Source organism: Podarcis liolepis, assembly GCF_965112155.1.
Source record: "Podarcis liolepis genome assembly, chromosome: 3".
In the NCBI taxonomy this organism is placed as follows: Eukaryota; Metazoa; Chordata; class Lepidosauria; order Squamata; family Lacertidae; genus Podarcis; species Podarcis liolepis.
Window position 1 is genome coordinate 26,435,242 of NC_139557.1, and position 22,138 is coordinate 26,457,379.

At 42.0% G+C, this 22,138-nt stretch overlaps 1 protein-coding gene and 1 long non-coding RNA gene across 15 annotated transcripts in view; one reads left to right on the forward strand and one right to left on the reverse strand.

Moving 5' to 3' along the window:
* The window catches only part of LOC310703501, a 419,307-nt gene that overhangs the window by 251,093 nt on the left and 146,076 nt on the right, over positions 1-22,138 (forward strand). The gene's annotated exons all lie outside the window — the stretch shown is intronic.
* The window catches only part of DLGAP2 (DLG associated protein 2), a 399,875-nt gene that overhangs the window by 50,746 nt on the left and 326,991 nt on the right, over positions 1-22,138 (reverse strand). For all 14 annotated transcript variants that reach the window (XM_083495509.1, XM_083495510.1, XM_083495502.1 and 11 more), the window contains 2 exons: positions 15,684-15,831; positions 10,802-11,021 (listed from right to left, as the gene is read on the reverse strand). In XM_083495509.1, coding sequence (XP_083351635.1) covers positions 10,802-11,021; positions 15,684-15,831 — 368 coding nt within the window. The remainder of the gene's footprint in view (positions 1-10,801; positions 11,022-15,683; positions 15,832-22,138) is intronic.

The following is a 22,138-nucleotide window of genomic DNA, read 5'->3' on the forward strand; positions in this document are numbered from 1 at the left end:
GAGGTGGGGGCGGCAATATATAGCAAGCATCACTTACGAGACAGCCAGGAGGGCTTGCGTTTCAGTCAGAGAGAACTTCCCCTTCGCCCAAGATTAAGTTGCAGCAATCATCATTTTCAATTAAATCTCCATTTTCTTGGCAAGTGTGAACAAAAGGTGAGATGAGTCCCTAGAAGAGGTTAATCGTACCTTAGATCTTACACGTAGTTTCTCTGAGTACAAAGAGCTACATTTCCTGGATTATATCCATCTGCACAAAAAGCATGGAACCAAACAGAACCATTCATACCTCAGCAAAGATCTGACCCTAATAGTTGGGGAAACTATTTAAGCAAGTTTATAATTTGGCGTGCTCCAAGGTGAAAAGCAGGGAGATTTTCAGACATTTCCCAACAAATGGGAGGTAAATAGGATTTACCTCACTGATTTATAAATGTCTCATGTTCAGTACAGACATGGAACTCACTCACTCTGATTTATGGCTGTACTTTAGAAAGCAAATTCAATTTTTTTTTTTTTTAGTTATGACAGTTTTAGCTGTAAATATGTCATTTTCTAATTAAATAATGACCCCTTTTAAGATTCTTCTATGACGTCCTGTCTCATTTTAGGGAAAATATTCTTATACTCCACAGAGACATGTGGGTTGTTGGGGTTTTGTGGTGTTTTGTTTTTTTTTTTTTAAAAGGAAGTCAGAGACATCTTCTTTCACAATCTGCTTGCCTTTTCTTTCCTTTTTAAGGAAAAGGGAAGCAGGAAAAACACAGATAAGGTTTGCTTAAGTGTACTTGTAAGTGGAACTCTGTCTTCCTCTTGTGTTCTCCTGTGGGACTGTCTAGAACAGTGTGGGATATGACTGCAGAAGGAAGAGGGAATCAACAAATATCACCTCCCCCATTTCCTCCAGTGGGACCCTCTGCTGGACCTTGGCTCTTTCCATAAATTGAGAAGCGTGGCTCAAACCCATATAAATGACAGGAGGACTACAACATGAATTATTCATCTCACAGACAATCACTCAAAAGCTGTACTTAAGACATTTCTGTCCTCTGTTTTGAAATGTCCACAATGAAATTCTGCAACCTAACTTCTGGAACACTTTGGAACAGGAGATGCAGTTGGCCTCTTCTCTTACGGTGTTTTTACTATATGGCAAAAAGGTTCCTGTTTATGTAGATGTTTGTGTTACCAGATAGATACCAGATGCTTATACCAGAGGATTAAATTAATATAATATATAAATATATACAAATTTAATTTTATTATATATATATATATATATATATATATATATATATATATATATATAATAAATTAGTGTAGTGTTTTGTTTCCTGAGCACAGATTTGAACAGTAAGAGAGATTTAACACCCCATAATTAGTTATTCATAAATTTATCACGAGTTTAGGATTACTCAGTCGAATAAAACTCCTAATTGTAATCCATTGCTTCCCATTCTTGTCCTTATATATCTTTCATGACTTTTACGTTATTCTTTTGCTCTCAGTGGTTAACTCACCATCCATTCACGTACCTTCTGATTCTGCTGCTACATTAAATAATGGTTTAAGAAATGATAACATGTTCGAAGGAAAGCTCAGATATTTATTCCAAATGGAAATGACCCACAGGGTCCAAACAGATGACCAACTTCACCACGGTGGGATCCTGATGATCTTCTTTCCCTGTTTTGTCTGGCTAACTGAGAAGAATTTTGTTCCTTCCACACGCCAGCCTTTTTTAAAAGCAGAGGTGGGAAGGGGTATGCTAATTTTGTTCTCATTTAGCTTTGTTATTTGCATAACAGGCCTCTAGAACACATGACTCAGAGCAGGGCTTTCAGCGTGGCTCCCCCTGTTTTGTGAAAGAGCATTTCTGCTAAGATATGGCAAGCACCCACTATTTGAACTTTCCATTTTCACCAGCTGGCTGGATTGTTTTGTGTGCGTGCGTGCCTTGGGTATGCCTTGGTATTGTTTCAAACCTATCTTCAGCTATTTTTTTCCAGTCTTGCTTTTAAACCTATATTAAGTTGTTCTCATTGTACGAACGACAATTACCTTGAAATTTCTATGGAAGGTGATTCATAACAGAACAATACGATGGCGTAAACTATGCGCTATTACCATTTTCCTACAAATTTAATAATTAAGTTAATTGTTAGTGACGTATTAATACTAAGAAATCTAACTTCACCCATTCATATGTGTGTGTGTGTGTGTGAGAGAGAGAGAAATCTGTATCTTGGCAGCATTTGTATGGAAGAAAAATACTGGGGCTGCAAGAGATTGTGGGAGCTGTAGGCCTTTGGGAGGAAAAGGGAAATACAGTGGTACCTCGGGTTACATACTCTTCAGGTTACATACACTTCAGGTTACAGACTCCGCTAACCCAGAAATAGTACCTTGGGTTAAGAACTTCACCTCAGGATGAGAACAGAAATTGCACGGCAGCAGCCCGGTGGCAGCAGGAGGCCCCATTAGCTAAAGTGGTACCTCAGGTTAAGAACGATTTCAGGTTAAGAACGGACCTCCAGAACAAATTAAGTTCTTAACCTGAGATACCACTGTATTAATATAGTATGAATAGACCTTTACATGAATCATCCATATGCTGTCTTTCCTATCTGGCTTACAGACTCCGGTAACCCAGAAATAGTGCTTCAGGTTAAGAACTTTCCTTCAGGATGAGAACAGAAATCGTGCTCCAGCGGCGCGGCAGCAGCAGGAGGCCCCATTAGCTAAAGTGGTGCTTCAGGTTAAGAACAGTTTCAGGTTAAGTACAGACCTCCAGAACAAATTAAGTTCTTAACCTGAGGTACCACTGTAATGTTGCCATACCTTGGTAGGGTTGCCATACCTTGAAGAACAACCCTACCCAACAGCCCAGGCCTTGGAAAGAGGTGAGTGGGTGGCGGCCAATGCCACACCCATGCACCCCTTTCCCCAGCTCAGACTGGCAGCAGCCAAGGAATGCAGAGCAGCCTAAGCCCAAGCAGCCCAAACCACCGGAGCCCAACTCCCCCCCCCCCAACCCGGACATTTCCTTTAAAATGTAAAAATCTGTCCGGATGGGCATGTTGGCCCTTCAAAAGTGGTTTCCTCAGACGTATGGCAACCCTAATGTTGGGTATTCTTAACAGGAATGGGATAGCCAGGTGAGGCACAAAGAGGAAGCCAAAGAAGGAGGAAAGTCAAAGATGTTCAGAGGATAGGATAAAATTCACATATTCATATGCTCACCAGCCAGATCTTGGTGCACGTATCTTAACACTGGTTAAATAGGTTAAACTAGCATTGTTTGTTTCTTCTTCAAAGGGCGTTACGATTCTACAAATTTGTAAAATCTGTAAGTCCATCGAAAAGCTGTGCCGCGCATTGCACAAAAATAAACTCCATTTGACAACATGGGAACACTTAGCGTAAAGGGTAATATTTGTGTATGCCGTGTAGTTAATGCTGCTTTTCAAAAGTTGTAAATCAAATAAGATCTCAAGGTCACCCACCTGGATACTTGTATGAGAGAGAGAGAGAGAGAGAGAGAGAGAGAGAGAGAGAGAGAGGTGGGCAACACTAGACTCAAGGTATGTTCAACGGATGACAAAAAAGGCTTCTATTTTAGTTCTGATAATTAACAATAAATTGTAGTGCAGCAAGCAGTTAGCATCCTGAAGCGAATTATTGACAGCAGCTTCTTTGTGTCCCCCTACCCCTTTCTCCCTCTAGACAATCCATATTTCTATCTGATAGGAAACAGAATTTAACGCTCTGTGCAGCAAAAGCTGGCACAACCTCAAAATCTATAAACACTGTGTCACACAGGCTTTCTATACTTTTTGCAGAGGATAAAGTGTCAACCTCATTCCTTAGAGTTCCAGCAGCACTAATTAAGCAGAGTCACAGAGTGAATCATAGCAGTGGAGACCCTGGTGGTATGTATTCATTTTATTGTTCTTTTTTTATTCTTCCCTTAAATGGACACATGCAGTGATCACAAGGGTGTCAGGAATTTTAACACCAAATTTCACGTTTTTGCAAAAGGAAAGCTGTAATGAAATTGCTGGCCCAAATCCACAAAATTCTCCTTTGAGAGTATCCGCTCACTTGGGACTCTGGGTGGGTGGCCCTTGCTGAATGGCAAAGCTGCGGTGGGTTCGGGGAGGCTGGCATCTTCTGGTGTGGCCGGGGTGTGTGTGTGATGGTCACTTGGTGCTGTGTCCACCTCTAGCCGTGTCAGGCTCCCCGGCTAGGAGGGCAACGCCTGCTAAGCCAGTGTTCCCCAACCTTGAGCCTCCAGCTGTTTTTGGACTACAACTCGCATAATCCCTAGCTAGCAAGACCAGTGGTCAGGGATGATGGGAACTGTAGTCCAAAAACAGCTGGAGGCCCAAGGTTGGGGAACACTGTGCTAAGCCAATAAGAGGCAAGGACCTGGGGGCTGCGACCAGCCCTCCTGAACACTTGTCACTTGGATTTCTCTGCTAAGAAATCACTACTTGTCTATCATGTGTCATTGTACATCACAAAGGATTCTGGAGCACATTCAAGGAGTCCGCTCACTCCATCTTCCCTTATGTCTGGCTGGATGATGAGGAATGGTTCCAGCAGGAGAACCCCCTAAGGAAGCCTCAGAAGGGGAAGGCTCCAAGCCAGGTGTTGAGACAGGTCAGAGGATGAGGAGGAGGAACGGACACAGAATAGTTGGATGCTGAACAAGCAATGGGCTTGAGTGAGAGAGAAGAAGAGGCAGAAAACACTGCAGATGTAGGACAGGCAGCTGAGGAGGAAGAGGAGGGGGCTGAGGCTGCAACAGATTCACAGGAGCCTGCCAGTTCTATTGTATTCAGCTCCCATCCCTCCTGGTCTCCAAGGACTCAGACTTTTGCATGTAGCAGGACAACAAGCCCATAGCTCACAGGAGGCCCCTCCCCAGTGGAGTTTAAGACTGAAGGGAAAACAGCCAGAAGGGGAGGAGGTGTGAGACCCAAGATCATCAGTTCTGGCAACTGCTTTACTGGGGCCAGTCTTGCCGCAGTTTCTCTATTTGTATTCTGTTTCCTTGAATAAAGAATCAGTTTTACTGCTCATTCCTGAGCCTCTGTGCTGACCAGCAGCTGAACCAGCCCTGACACCTTACGGCTGCACATGGCAGAAGATCAGCAGCAGTAGCAGCAGCAGCAGCCAAGCTGTCTTTGTGGGAAACCTGTCCACAAGGAACCGCTGAAAAGCTTCATTTGACAGTTGGATGACAGTGAGATCCTACATTTGACAACTGCCAAAAGAAGTGCCAACAAGTCTAAGACATTCAAATGTTGGATTTTGAGGTAAGATCTATGAAGGCAGCACCGTTTTTCTCAACAGAAGAGGAAGAGGAAAAGTTCTATGAATGTATACAGAATATATTCTCTTAGGCACACATAATGTTCCAGTGATTAATTGCACTTCCTGTAAAGATATCCTTAAGGTATCGTTAGAACAAGTGTCACTTGTGACAAAGCCACATCCAGCACTGTGGATTTCGAGTGACCTTGAACGAAATATTTGAGGGCCTTGCGATTCCAGCAGTGTCATGTTCCCTCCTGCTGTGTGATCATGCTTCGACTCAACTGGATTTAGAAATACAGGCAGATATATAATTACATTCATAAAAGTATTTGGTAGCTAAAAGTGTCTGTTTGAATCAAGGCATTTAGAAAAAAAATGTTCCCTGCTATTCACCTACAGTTAGAAGAGTCTGATAGCCCCAAAGCGCTGACCTCATAACAGCTGGTTTTATGGGGTCAGCGAGATGACTGATTGAAATTGATCTGCATAATTCCATGGGGCATAACCTTATGCAGTTTCCAGGAGGCTATCTAGCTACTGTTCACTTTATCAACCCCAAGAGCAAAAGTTCCCAGCTCTTTCTCAATAACCTTTTAACTGCAAGCCAAGAATGGTCGAGGGTGTTTGTTTTACAAACAGCCTTTCAAGTCGTATCTCACTAATGCAGCTGAAATCAGCTGCAACACTCCTGCTATCGGTCCTAGGATCAAAATTGAAGAGGCCAGAAGCTGAGCTTTTTCATTTGGGGCTTTTCCTTCGGGGCTCATTCTTCTTGATAGTTTGTCAGGACCTCTTTGACGGTTTTCAAGATGCACTACAAGACTCATTTATTTCCTATAGTACCAAAGAGTGCTCCTTAGATTTCTTGTTGCTTTCGCTTTTTAAGATGGCTGAAATCCCATGTAAGTTTACCAGGAATTAAGAATCATTCCAATTAACAGATAGCTCTTTCCAGTTACCCCAGTTGCTCCTCCGATTTTCAATAACAACACATTGAGGCTGTGTCACATGTATTAAATTCTTGCCCCCCCCAAATGATGATCTCTGCCAGACCTTTGCTCTCCCAAATTAGTTTTTTCTGGATCCTCTACAATCAACCTCCCCCCTCTCTATGATTTAGCTTATTGTGATTTTATTAAGGAATGTTGAGGTTACTTGCAAACTGCCTTGTGGGGTTTGTCTTTATCTTGAAAGGTGGGATAAAAAAAACAAAGGAATCGTGCAGTCCAGCGAGGTCTGTGATATTTCTGAACAGGTAGTTTCCCCCTGCTTAGAAACTTAGGTCAACTAAAAAAGCCAGGGTGGGAGACATATTAAGGCAGCTGGTTCAAATGGCTGCAACTCCAGGCAACCTTGTCTTTTCGACCCAAAGAAGATAGTTTCAGCTCTCTAGGACTCATTAACATTAGAAAGTCCCTTTGGAACATAATGTTTTCCCACTTATTCCCATGGAGCCACAGTTAAAATGATTTAGAAATAATAATTCCTATCACGAAAACCTTCCAATGCTGATAGGCAGATATTTGCCTAATGTGGTCTGTGACGATCACACAGGGTCCCCGGACGTTTGACGGACTATTGATCCCTGTGCCACCACTGTGATTGCTTCCCCGCTGCCACCAACCCGTTTCTCTCGGGTACACACGGAGTCCAGACAGTTGTTAACATTAAACCAAATAAACAAGGTTATTTTATAAGCATTAAGAAGTTTATGGTTTCAGATAATTTTTCTTGTCAGTTTCTTAATCTTAGATACTTTACCGGCCTATACCTTCCTAATAACTTCTAACTGATTATCCCGACTGTCTATCTGACTCCTCTTAACAGATTCTCTCACTCTCTCACATCAAACTATCCCAACCCACAGACTTATCCTCCTTCTCTCTTCTCTAACACCCAACTGACATCTCAACAACACTAACTCTAACTCTAACTCCTCCCCTTGGCCAATCACTTCACACTCATTTAACCCTTTCCTTATGACCCAGCATGATATCACCCACCCAGGAGGGCAAACACCACATGGTCAAATAGAAACCAGTGCCACTGTGAGAAATGGATAAGTGTATGGCAGTGGCAGGCAATCAGATGTTTCAAACGTCAAAAATGTAACAGCAGCAGTTGATGAAGGTATCCAGAACACATCTGGCACCTTGAGCACCAGTGTATCCCACAGCTGGTTTGAGATTCCAGCTGGATCTCACGTCCTCCATCACTTGCTCCTGAAAGCAACATGTGTACCTAGATTGGCTGGCACTTATGACAGCTGGGAGGTTATGTGACCTTCTCAGGCATGACTCTGTAGCATTTTTGCACGGGTAGAGATCAGCAGTGATGGCAAAACACTCCCCTGCCTCTGGGGACTTGTTTATGCACAATCTGGTTTCTGTGTACAGAAACATGAGACGAGACAGCATGCATTCTGCTTGAACTATCTGTGTGACTCCCTACAAATGCAGCATGTTTGCTATTTCTGGGTAGATTATACATTAAAATATTAGTGCGGTCACATGGGTTACAACTTCAGAATCGACAAGCGTTATCCTGTTTCACCAAGCAACAATTTTACAGTTCTACGAAACCACTTCTATGATTTGCCATATTAGCAAAAAATGAAATAAAAATACAATTAAATCTGATACATTATTAAATTTCCTAAATATTCAAAGGAGCCCATTTGCTACAATCTTTTAAAAATTAGTTTCTGACCTTTCTGCCTTTTACACAAAAGACGCTCTATATATCAAATTATTTCTAACACGCTGCACTATATTTAATTTGGTTTGCTTCAGATTAATAAGTAAATGGTCATTTGAAGTGTGAAAATAATATGCAAAGAAACTGCTGTCCACTGCATTTCAAATGCAGAAATATTAAATGGTTACTCCATCATTTAGAAGCTAATAACTTGTTTTGGAAATTGAAAGTTTCATTTAACACTGTAGTGCATAATAGTTACACTTCTTTTGACATTTGATATGTATTCCATTTGAATATTTTACTCATTCTAGCATTCTCCCAGAAACCAAGAGCTGATTTGTGCAACGTTACAGATAATTCAAGTACCGTAGTTACAAGTTACATTGCCTGAAAGCCAAACCTGATTTTCAGCCTTCTAAATTTGGTGATGTTTGGAATGATGGTCCCACTTCCCCCCCTCCAGAGTCATTTTACTTAGCTTAATAAGACAGAAAGATGAAGTATTTGAGCAAGAAATTACCTGATATTTTCAGGAAACGGGGAGAAAAAGTGTATAATGAGAGTTAGGCATTTTCCCAAAGTCAGAGCCACTTTGTTTAAGCAGAAGACAGCTAATCAAGGGATGCAATTTTATACAAGGCATAAAACTGAAGCATGAAGACAGAGAAATAAATGGGATTCAAATAAATGAGATTTTGGCTTGGTGGTGCCTTGTATAGACTTACAGGCGTCTCCTATCCCACAGACCAATCCAAATATTCAAGGGCTATACTTGGGTCTGAGTGATATTTGCAGGTAGCAACTTTAGGGATATGGGTCTGTGCTTCTTTCCACTGCATCACACATAGTGGCAATCCTTTTTCTTCTTTTCTGCAGTTTATTTTCAGTGTTGCTGCCGTTGGTGACAAGCAGCAGAGCTCCTGCTAGAGACTGACAGGTTGTTGTTTTTTTGCTCAGAATCCCTCAAGGACTGCCTCTCTCCATATGAACCTACCTAGATCCTGAATTCATCATCTGAGGCCCTTCTCTGTGTGCCTCCTCCATGAGATGTCCGGTGGGTGGCAACATGAGAAGGGCCTTTTATGCAGTGGCTCCCCATTGGTGGAATGCTCTCCTCAGGGAGGTTCATCTGGTGTCTTCATTAATATAATAATATTTTTATTATTTATACCTTGCCCATCTGGCTGGGTTTCCCCAGCCATTCTGGGCGGCTTACAACATAATAAAAACATTAAGCATTAAAAACTTCTGGATACAGGGTTGCCTTCAGATGTCTTCTAAAAGTCAGATGGTTGTTTATTTCCTTGACAACTGATGGGAGGGCGTTCCACAGGGCGGGCGCCACTAACGAGAAGGCCCTCTGCCTGGTTCCCTGTAACCTCACTTCTTGCAGTGAGGGAACCACCAGAAGGCCCTCGGAGCTGGACCTCAATGTCTGGGCTGAATGGTGGAGGTGGAGATGCTCCTTCAGGTATACTGGGCCGAAGCCATTTAGGGCTTTCAAGGTCAGCACCAACACTTTGAATTGTGTTCAGAAATGTACACCTGTAGGTCCCAGAAGAAAATGTTCCCCTTTAACCAGGTCTTAGGTAGACTGATATCCAATGCCCTTTTAAATGTGTTGTGGAAGATCAGGTGTTATTGAGTTGTGTGTGTGTGTGGAGGGAGAGAGAGAGAGAGACCATCTGTATATATGGTACAGCGCAACTTTCTCTTGCTTCCACTCCATGGTGTCATTCTCCCCTCCTTTTAAGTGTGGCACCATAGACTATCAGGATATCAGGAATGGGATGAAGACCAGGCATACAGTCTGTACTAGAGCAATAAGGCCCACCTAAGTGTCAAGCAGTCAGATCAGCAAGCCCAGGTCTGAGGTGAGGTAACGAAAAATACCTGACTGTTCACCGTGTACACAAATGAATTTATTTAAAATGTGCCTTACAAAACAAATTGTGATCATGTCATTTATCCACAATAGTTACAATAAACTCACACATCAGACAAAAGCCAAAGCTGCAGCAGCAGAGCAGAGACAACTAAAAACATTTACAGAATATTGCAAGTTAAAGACAACAACAGGACTTTGCCCGGCTTCTAGAAGCTGGTAAAGAACAACTCAGGGAACAGGTGGATGCCAAATGAGTGGCATAATAATGATTGTGGATGATTTATGACAAATAATGGGAAAATTATGCAGATGGTGCATCAGACCCTCTCCCGTACTTAGGCAGAATCCTAAGACTTTCTGTGTGCTGGTTAGAGCAGGGATGGTGCTTTCAAACTCTCCTCTCTCTCCCTGCCCTCTCTCAATCCAAGCCATTTTGGGAATCCGAGGACAACAAAGCAATTGGGGAAGGCTTCAGTCAACTGTGTTTTGGGGCTAAAGGATGGAAAGTTGCAAACCTACACATGCATGTAGGAAACAAATTTTTGAAATTTATGGTTGCTTAAAAAATTTTTTTTTACAAGAAATATACGTTGGAGCAGGATGCACCCAACTCAGGATGTTTCCTATAGCTCTCACTGGTTATACCATCGAGCTCAGAAAGCAGAGCAGGGTTCATAGACAGCTGAGGCTCCTAATTATGAGATGATGCAAAATGTAAGCCAATGTTGGAGCTAAAAAAAAGGTGTTATTCAGCCGAGTGCTTTCCCACAGAATGAGTCATGGCCGCACAGTGTACATTGCCTTCCGTTCACACAAGAGATTTCACATTTCCCAACTTTTCATATGCAAAACGGCTCGTTGCAAAGGGAAGAAGGTGGATAATCTTACCTGTTGTTGACCTGATTGTTGAGGTGATATTGGAAGATGCCATTGCAGGGATACATTCGTCGTCTTGAGAGTAGCCCGCCTGAATGGCACGCAAGTAACTGTGGCTTCTGGTTCGGAAACAACCCGGCAGATCGAGGGCATCCATGGCCTGAGCTTCAACTTCACTAAACACTGATTCACAAACAGATTCAAATTGCCCATTGACCTCTGCTTCACTCATCTAGATAAACAACAACATTGCATTGGGGTTTTTTTTTGGTTGGCTTGCTCTGTCAGGAATGGACTCTGCTGTAGCACTTCAAAAGCAGGCACTACCTGAACATTGATAGAGTCCCCACCCCCACCCCCCACATCACCTCTTGACACTTTTATCATGCAGCAAAATGCTTCAACATCATTGAACTAAGCATGTTTGCTATCTGTGTGCTAAGTAGACTGTCCAGTTCTGATGTTATTTTTGGATGACAGCTTAGGACAGCTTTTTAGTTTCAATTTGTTTAGCAATGAAATTTAATAAATAATAAAATAACTGTGTAGGGGTGCTATTGTTTTTCTTTGCTACTATGTTATGTAGTTTTTTTGTGTTTTTATATTGCAAATCACCCTGTAATCCTTGAATGAATGGTGGTATAGATAATAATAATAATAATAATAATAAGAAGAAGAAGAAGAAGAAGAAGAAGAAGAAGACACACAGTTATTGAACAAACCAGGATCTGAAACTAGTTTGATCAAGGTTTCTTACAGCTAAAAGTAGTTGAACAAACCAGGTTTTTCCCCCCTATATTTGAGTGTAAAAGGAAACTGTTTTGTTCCAGTAGTAGATAGGTAGCCGTGTTGGTCTGCCATAGTCAAAATAAAAAAAATTCCTTCCAGTAGCACCTTAAAGACCAACTAAGTTAGTTCTTGGTATGAGCTTTCGTGTGCATGCACACTTCTTCAGATATCTGAAGAAGTGTGCATGCACACGAAAGCTCATACCAAGAACTAACTTAGTTGGTCTTTAAGGTGCTACTGGAAGGAATTTTTTTTGTTTTGTTCCAAACATCTATCACAAATTGCTCCTCCTCCTACTACTGCTATAGTGTTCATTTTATAATAGGAGACAGACTGAAAATACTAGTGAAACTAATGATGCTAGTAAACAATATGATCCTGGCTTGAAGTTCTTGTGGCTAGGATTGTAAGATAAGGAAGTTTACTGAGTTAAATGGGACTGATGTGGGATAGCTGGAAGCAGAAGGAGAAAAATGGAGCAACGGGGTAGGGGGTGGGGGTGGAGTAGGGTGGACTGGAGTCAAGAGACAGAGCGAGAGAGAATGGCATGCCAGAGAGAGAGAGAGAGAGAGAGAGAGAGAGAAGGTTGGATCCACAAGTTGGATCCAATAAAATAGATGCTCTTGAAACTGCGCAATGTTTCCTTGGGTTCCTTGTCCTGCCAATCATAATCACATCACAGAACACATCCATCACCTCTGATTAAATCAAGGATCCAGTGCGCTTTGAAGTGCACTTGATCCATGGTGCACTTAATCCTTATGGATCCTCATAATTCCCTCACAAGGGATCCCCTCCCAAACCACTGCTCAATCTGTGCACCCAGATGCATTTTGTGATTTGTTGTTGATTTTGTCATCCTGCGTAAAAATCACGATTACCCACGATTTGGATCGAAGTTTTTGTGGTGCTACCAAGCACCGAATCTATGACGGTTACTGATTAGTCTACCACTGCAAGTTTCAATTTGCTGATTCCCCCCCCCCCCCAGAAAATCAAGCAAATTCAAGGGAATCCATTTTAATTTCACTGGAGCTGACACCTTAGAAAAGCTAATTTTGTTTGTTTCTCGTGCTTTCCCTCTTTCTGTCTGTGGGTGGGAGTAGGCTGACCCACAGCAGGGTGGACAGAAGGCATGCTGTCCTGGCCTTGTATCAAAATTCCAAAGTGCCAATTTGCTGAAAGAGATTGGCAGTTGACAGAAGCTGCATTTGCCCATAACACTTGTGGCTGTATTGCCTCCATCCCAAAACAAAGCTACCCTGTGAAGTGGCTAAAGAGGGACAAAAGTCCAGTTGACGACGTATGTATTTTTAGATTCAACAAATAATTTCTGGCGAATAGCCTCTGATTGCACCGAAAGCCTGATAGTACCATTTCCCATAAATACACTTCCAGAATTAAGTTGTTCTGAAAACAATTAGTTCTGGCCCCTGTAATGATTATTTCATTTCTAATCAAATTACATTAACTAATGTTCTCTGGAAAGACAAACATTCCCATTCTGAATAGCCTTGTGCAAACAATATTAGGAAAGAAAGATGGGATAATGCAGTTCATACTTATGATTGTCTTATTTCCTACTTGTAAATTCAACTTGCTGGCAAGGAGCATAGCCCCTTTTTTATGTGGGGAGGAAAAAAATGTATACGAATCTCCCTTTGCAGCATAAATGGCTATTTAGATGGGCATGAAAAGTTTATGTGGCATGGCTTGCTGAGGTCCACCTGTATCTGATGTCCACCTGAAAAACCTCCATGGCTCTGGGCTCAAATTCTCCTCAGTTCTTCTGCACTGGCTTAATTGGGGAAGAGAATATGCAGCAGGAACCAGGAGCAACGAGGACATAGCATTCTCTTAACACACTTAACTTCCTTGACCAACATGATGCTGCCCAAATAGTCTGGAGCAGATAGGAGCTGTAGTGCAAAACAGCGGCAGCTCATTTAGGTTGGGGGAAAGCTGTTCTAGAGGAACAGCGCTGCCTAGTGCTATAAGACAAAGTACTGTATGGAAGTGGGACACTTCTGGGCTTTGCTGAAGATAAACAGCAGTTCACGTCTCCTCTTCCACTCTCTCTGGCATGGTTTATAATATGAAATGTGTGGTGAGATGCTTCTGTTGGCAGCTCCTTGCAGAAGAAAATGCTTTTGGTCAAGGAATTTCAGAGTATGGCAATCTCGTTTTGGATGTTTAAGGACGGTTGGGTCCAGTCGCAGACGACTCTGGGGTTGCAGCACTCATTTATGATTTCTATGATTCTATAGGAGTGCTCTGATGGTGTTTCCTGCTTGGCAGGGGGTTGGACTCGATGGCCCTTGTGGTCTATTCCAACTCTATGATTCTATGATTCTATGATCTCACTTTCAGGCCAAGGGAGCCAGTGTTTGTCCGCAGACAGCTTTTCGGGTCATGTAGCCAGCATAACTAAACTGCTTCTGGTGCACGGAGGACCGTGACGGAAGCCAGAGCGTACAGAAACGCCATTTACCTTCCCGCTGCAGTGGTACCTATTTATCTACTTACACTGGCATGCTTTCAAACTGCTAGGTTGGCAGGAGTTGGGACCGAGCAATGGGAGCTCACTCTGTCGAGGGGATTCGAATAGCCAACCTTCTGATCGGCAAGCCCAAGCGGCTCAGTGGTTTAGACCACAGCACCACCCGTTTTGTTTGGATGTTTATGCTACCAGGGAGAGGAAGGAGTGGAAAAAGTGCACTGGGAAGCAGTTACTTGTCTTTAGTAACTTCAAGTTCTGGCAGAGATGAACTTGTGAACAAGTGCAGTCCTGGAATGTCTATGCCTGCTGTCAGCTAGCCTCAATTTTGTCCTGGTTCTCTTGTTGTATAAGAGCTGTAGGGGCCTGCCACAAGGCAATCAGAACATTTCACAGCTGTTCTTAGCCTTTTTCAAGCCGTGAATCTCTTAGATGACAATCCATGCATGCTAACAGGCCATCTGATTTCCCCTTAGAACTGAATCATAATCAGTAGAAGATTATGCGACATAGGAAGGCTCATTGAATGAAATAGATCAAGAAGTCCTTGCTCCAATTTACATGACTTTCCTGCATTTCTTACCCTAGAATGTGGGCAGTGTCCAGACATTCAAAAACAAGAAGCACACAAATTAACACTCATTAACACACACAGCTTCCCCCCTTTAAAAATTCAGTGTAACAAAAACACAGCGTACTGTTATTCTATTCCTCCTATCTCACACCCTCAAAAAGGTGGGATGTAAACTGTGCAAGCCAGCTACTCCCAATTAAATTTCACAACTAAGACACAACACTGGCACTTATTGAATGGGCAGTTTCACAGAGAGTGCCACATCAAACCAGTGTTTGCCACCAAGTGTATACTCATCACAGAGCGGCCAATTTGTGCTCTTTGGTAAGTAACTCCTACATTTGCAAACCATTGTTTACCACTTCCATACTGTGGCCTGGTTTGTACACAATGCTAAACCAAACCACGGTTTAGCATGTGAATACATGAGTATGTGTGCCCTCTGAGAGGAGATCATAGCCACTTTGCCCCTCCTTTGGTCCTGCTGTCGCACTGTTGTTTCGTTGCGTTGTCCGAACTCAGGCTACTGGTGTGTCTCGCTCCAGACAAACCAGCTGTTGTTACTGTTATATGTTTTAAGTTCATATACAGAACATTTCAAACGCACACCTTAGAACCAGGTCTTGCTGAACTACAACTCTCCCTCCCATTGGCCATTCTGGCTGGGGCTGAAATGAGCTGAAGTCTAGAATATCTTGAGGACCACAAGTTCCTCATCCCTGCCTGAAAAACTATAGTGTGTGAAACAGGTCAAAAAGGCTTGAGACTCTGGTGGTTTCAGCTACAAGATGTGATTCACTTGCACATGAGAAAAGCTCCACACTTAGGCAAATGGTCTCAGCTAAATATTTTTCGTTAGGCCATCTCAAATAGTTTAAGCCCTTCAGAACTGGACATGTTTTCAATTCTCTGGCATGGAACTGCTGACAAAAACTGCTGAACAGCTTGTAGCTAGCTTGGGTGATATGATAAACTCCTGCTGCTGATGTCGCTTAGAAAATCAGGCTGAAAATAAAATAAAAAATGTTTCCAACCTGGCTGATGCAGCTGGCCTGACTGAGCGTGCTCACTGCTCTCATATAGCTCTGATTCCTTGATCGGAACTTGGGGGAATTGTAGTTTGCTGACGGATCCAAGTTGTGTCCACCCGGCACATCACTTGCCGCTTGCAGGTAGCTCTGACTATTAAGGAAAGATAGAGAGGGAAACAAAGGATGAAAAACTAAGGCTAGAAAGAAGCGAGGGGGTGGAAAGAACACCCCGTGATACAGGAGGCCGCTGCCCATTCCCCCAGAAGCTTCCCCCTAGGATTCCATTGAAGTTAGGGGAATACCACAGAAAAATTGGCCTCTGGTTTCTTATTCCTACTACAGGCACAGGCCCTGACCCAGCTGGAAAGGCCTCAGCTGCACACATCTGCTCCCAGCTCTTAACAGACCCAGTCTCCTATATGGAGAAGAGCTTGGACTAGATTTAGGCTCTCCTTCTCCTAAGCATATGGTTGGCGCTGTCAGCACTTAAGAGCTCTAATTGTCTGGTCCAAGTGGGAAGTGCTCAAGATGAGTCCCTGGACTTTGCCATCATTGCTGCAGCCTCTAACAGCATGTATGACACTTGGGAGATTTGAAGCACTTGGATCGACCAGACTCCTTTCAAACTCGCTGGCATCCTACTTCGGGGTGTACTTGAGGCTGGTGCCGAGTGCTTCTCAAGCCTTTCCCAATGCTTACAACCAGCCCCATGAACATCTCACTTCACATTATGTTGGTGCTAAACAAATTAAACCGTTAAGTGAACAATGATCGTCACGGCAACCTATATATCCATCTGTTATGCCACGATGGTTCCCCCCCCAGTTGCTCTCCATTTCCTATACTATTAACATTTCTCCCAGCAATGCTATCTGCAAGCCATTACCCTCCTGCTTCAATTTTCCCCCAAAGTGGATCTTTTTCTCTCTCTCCGTTGTATAATACTTTGCATTTGAATCTGTCCAACATTTCTTCTTTTTTTTCAATAAGGCTCTCTAGTATGCTGAGCTCATTTTTTAATTTGTAGCCTATCATATAAATCATTCACAATGCTTCCCCCGAGATGTGTGCTGCCCACTTCTTCTTCCAAGTCATTAATGAAGATGTTAAACAGCATCAGACCCGGGGCTGATCCTTGTGCAACCCCAGAGGACATCTCATTGCAAACTAATCTAAACTGCATGCATATATTAAGTGAGATATATCCTAGGTGAACTTTTAAAAGTTTGGCATTGACTTGTCATTGGTGGCAATCCAGCCACTCAGTTTAATTAATAAACCTCTTTATTGTCCTGCTGCATAGCATGTGGTGAATGATTTACTTACACTTTAAAACTGCGAATTGTTCCTTACTAAACTAAAATATTGCCTACGGACCTTCCTCATTCAGTTGTAAACATTTACCATAATACAGACATGAATGCTGAAGTCCTAGACATACTTAGTAATAACAACCACTAAACTTAGCACACCTTATTTCCAAGTATAAATGCTTAGGATTAAGATGGCACATAATCACATTGATGGTGAAAGGCCAATCAAAGAAAAGACATTCCTTTTGGGGAAAACATTTAGCCAATGAGAAACCATAATTCACATTTAAATTCCACAATGGTCAAAGGGAGGACTTTTCTTCCATTGACTAAAATTGCCAAACTTGTATAGTATTGTCCCGGTACAATTGAAATGATAAAATACAGCGGGTCTGGAATTTCTACCACATTACTGAATACTGTGTTTTCAGCTACTGTAAGGGGGGGGGGAGAAACCTTTAGTTTTGCTCGAGCAATGCAAAAGAGTCTTTCAAAATGCCTCACAAAAATTGTTGCATTTCAGAAATGGTTAGTAAATAGTGATGAGCATATAGGAAAGTGGAAACCAGGTTAACAAGACTCACTAAATAACTAGCGTGACTAAAAACTGTTATCTGCTTTAGCCTCAATTCAAATTCTTAAAGTGAGAAAATGACACCAATTTTATCCTAACATTCCCCTGATTCCATTTGCGACTTCAGCAAATGCTGCCTTGTGAGCGTATGGTATGAACAGTATTTCCAACGTTCAGCCCAAATGGAGTCTGTCCTTAAGGCCACTTTTAGAACATGCCATGCCTTTGCCGCTTTATCCAGTTGATGCAGAAGCAGTAACAAATAGCATTATACTTGCACAGTTTCTTGTGCTTCAAAGGGGGACAAAGGACACCAAATGGAGGTAAAGCAGGTGAATTCCAATGAACATAATACGGCTGAGAAACCTGGCAAGCTCATATCCCAAAGAGGCATATTACAAAAGGAACTGTGAATACCTCTAAAAACACAATTTCCCGTGAACAAAGCTTCCATTGCCTGCACTAAAAACATATCACATACTCACTCTGTAAGCTGAAGGCTTCAATTGTTTTATCAACACATAATTTCTTAATTGAGGTTGCATCGGGTTATATTCATTTTTAGCGCTGCATAACTAACTGCTTCCGCTGAACTCAGCAAGAGCTGCTTGTGTGAAGGCGGTGCACAAGAAATGAGCACAACTCTGGTCCATTCTTAACTCTATCACAGCATGCTGGAACTGTTACTACAAATTCTCAGATTAAATTTATTCAGTTTACCCACAAAAATGGCTTAGCATTATTAAGGTCAGTTCTAATAACGCTCTCATCATACTAATTGTTTTGGTAGCTCAGATAAATCTTCAATTCTACAGGAGTCTTGTATGGACAATCAATAAGCTTTCTAGCATAGTTTAGCAAAATTTGTCATTTAAAGCACTTTGTACAGCGATAACTGAAATCTGGAAAGTTTCTACAGATGCCGGAATATAAACTACATGTTTATTTATTGGGGCATTTAGTTCTTACCATTAAAAAATCAAGGTGGTATACGTTTGTGTGTGTGTGTGTGTGTGTGTGTGTACATACATACATACATACACACATGCACACACACACAGCAAATATTAAAAACAAACCTAAAAATAAAAATAATTGTTGCCTATCAAAATTCTAGAATAGATTGGTGAACTTGGAGTAGAATCTGCAATCTGGTTAGGACTTCAAAATGATGTTGGGATTTCAGCCCACATTCGAATCAAAGCAGAATTCTGCACCATCTCTTTTGCTATGACAGTGTTGTCTACTATATCGGAGCGAATGGTGCACCAACCTCAGTTGCCCTTAGCAAGCCTCCACTTGCCCACATTCTTACTTAAAACTCTGCCTATCATTGGCTGTGGCGCCCCCTACTGTTACCCTCCCTGCCTTCTGGCCTACCAGCCCCAAGGAGCATCAGCCACCGCTGAGTTGATGATGATGATGATGATGATAATAATAATAATAATAATAATATATTTTTTTTACACCCCAGCCTTCCCAGTTTAAAAACCGGGCTCAGGGCGGCTAACAGCAAATATAAAACATTGATTAAAATGTGACTTAAAAACAGCATAAAACAGCACAAAGCACAACATAAAATGCAGCATCAATATCAATAAAATTCAAAAATTCAGGGGTCATTTTGGGAGGGGGAAAAACCCGGAAAACAACAACCCCAGTCAGTAGACATCAAATGATCACCAGGGTTAACTGGCCAAGTTGGTCCTACTAGGGCCAGCAAGGAGACCAGGGAAGAATTTAAATGTGAGGTCCCAGGAAGGGTTTCTTCATAGAAGAGGAAAGGGGGAAAGGGAATAGAGGAACAGGCTAATTCAAATTGAAGGCCAGGAGGAATAGCTCTGTCTTACAGGCCCTGCGGATAGAGATCAACTCCTGCAGGGCCCTAGTCTCGTGGGACAGAGCATTTCACCAGGTCAGAGCCATCACTGAAAAAGCGCTGGCCCTGGTGGAGGATCGTCTGGCTTCCTTGGGGCCCGGTACCTTTAAGCTATTATTATTCATGGACCTTAGGGTCCTCTGTGGGACATACCAGGAGAGGTGGTCCTGTAAGTACGAGGGTGATGATTACCAGAGTTTCAGAACACAAATGCTATTCGTGTACCGCACCAACCCGAAGGAAACACCGACAGAATGCACACTTGCCTGCTCATTCCTCAAGGTTAGTCTCCAAAGACAGACTTAATTCTCAGTGGATTCCTCTTCTAAGGAAAATAACCCATATTGCTTAGAAAATTCTTTTCACCTCCTATTGCTCCCACCGGTCATACAAGTATCAAAGTGAGTGCTAGTTGAGATGGATAATTGACCCAAACTCTAAAACCACAGATTGTGAACTAAGGCACTCAAATTCCCTTTAGCTTAATTTTCTTATTATCATGCCCTTCAGATCAACAAAGTCTGAGGGTGGAACACTTACTGGAACTATATTTTATTGCAACAGGTAATTTTTAAAAAAACTACTAAAACCTTCATCGTTGTGAAACCTAGATTTAATAAATAAGAATTTATCAAAGGTTTGTTTCAATTTAATAGAACAATGAAATTCCCATCTTTAAGAGCAAAGTAAGGGGAGGCTTGTCACTTTCCAGTTTTTGTACTTTGGTTTCTCCTTCTTTATTTTGCTTAGAAGCCTTTTCAGTCCTTACTCGGTACATGAATGAGAACCTCAATATTAGAGATGGCCTTCACTTTACAAAAGAAGGTGGTACTGAAGTATGAAGGTCCCAAGCTGCTTAGGACTTGGGATGGAATTTTCCAAATTTTAGATGTCAAGTTTACCCACATGGATTTCCCCTGCCCAATAATCATCTCATTAAGGATTTGGTTCCCGCACCCTAGGCCCACTAAAAATCTGAACAATTATTGCGGATTATAAGCACTATTATATGCATATGCACTCCAGGTTTCCTAAAGTAACCAGCACATAAATGGATACATAAAACAATGCATATAACGGTATAAATATATATATGTGTTAACAGACTTCTAAAATTATGCTGCAGAAATAGAGTACGGCATGGGGTTTCATTCTTTTGCAGTATTATAAATATAATTTTACATTAAATGTGGGCTTTTAAAGAAACTGACAGTGCATGATAAGCCAGTGCTCAGGTAAAAGAGGTAGGCCGTGAGTAAAGTTTAATTGAGTCAGAACCTCCAAATTCTATGAATAACCTATTTAGGGTATCATAACCTGTACTTTGAATTGCACCCAATCAACTGGGGAGCAGATGTCAACCCTGGAGCACTGCTGTAATATACTCCCAGCTAAAGGTACTTCCCATGGGGAGAGAAGGTGTTGCATTATCCTGCTTCTGAAGCTTCTAAACCATCATCAAGGGCAGAGTATGGTACACTATAATCGCCTCGAGAAAACAAAGCGTTCCAGTTAAGTTTGACCTTCTGCTCACCACATGAAATTGGCAAAACCAACTCCTAGCTACTACTGCAGCCTGGGCTCTAACTTGCGTTCCCAAGTCTAAACCTACATGCCCAGAACAGGCTGGTGCTCAGATAATGAACTCCATAATGATAGTTGCCCTCTCCCCATCATTTTCTGCTGCTGTTATTGGATTTCGTTAGAAATCACATCATCATAGAGATGGTTTTATTAGATTATTTGAACTGCATTTTACTGTGGTTGCTTTAACACCACTGTTAAAAGGTAAAGGGACCCCTGACCGTTAGGTCCAGTCACGGACGACTCTGGGGTTGCGGCGCTCATCTCACTTTACTGGCCGAGGGAGCCGACGTACAGCTTCCGGGACATGTGGCCAGCATGACTAAGCCACTTAGCTCACTTAGGCGAACCAGAGGAGCACACAGAAACACCGTTTACCTTCCTGCCGGAGCGGTACCTATTTATCTACTTGCACTTTGGCGTGCTTTCGAACTGCTAGGTGGGCAGGAGCAGGGACCGAGCAATGGGAGCTCACCCTATCGTGGGGATTCGAACCGCCGACCTTCTGATTGGCAAGCCCTAGGCTCTGTGGTTTAACCCACAGCGCTACCCACGTCCCAACACTACTGTTATCTGTCCTGGAATCTATATGAAGCATGGGTTATAAATAGAGTAAAATAAATAAATAAATAAATAAATAAAAACAAACTTTTGTAAAATGAATTTGATAATATTTGAATATATTCTACATAGCAGAGGACAGAAAATATACATATAATCCATATTAGGGTGTACGGCAAAGAGAAATCAGGAGCAATGAAAGAAACTCCATACAGTATTTCATCTATAAGTACCTGCAATTCAAGGTAATTTATATGCAGCCTAAACTTTGGCTAATCCTGCAACTATCGCTTTTGGTCTGACTAGATGAGATCAGGCTTTGTGTCAAATTAAATGAAAGTGTTTTGTACCTAAGAAAGCAGCTGCATGTTTCCCTCTTCTATAAAAAAGGCTGGGTAATAGAAAATTAAGTTAATAAAATGAGATTGCTGTAGGAGAAGAGCAGCTTGTTTTTTTCACCTCATTCTATGAACCTAATCACTGAACCACGGTAGACCTTTTTCTTTTAATTTTTCTCCTTCAAAGACATTTACCATTCTTCATGTTA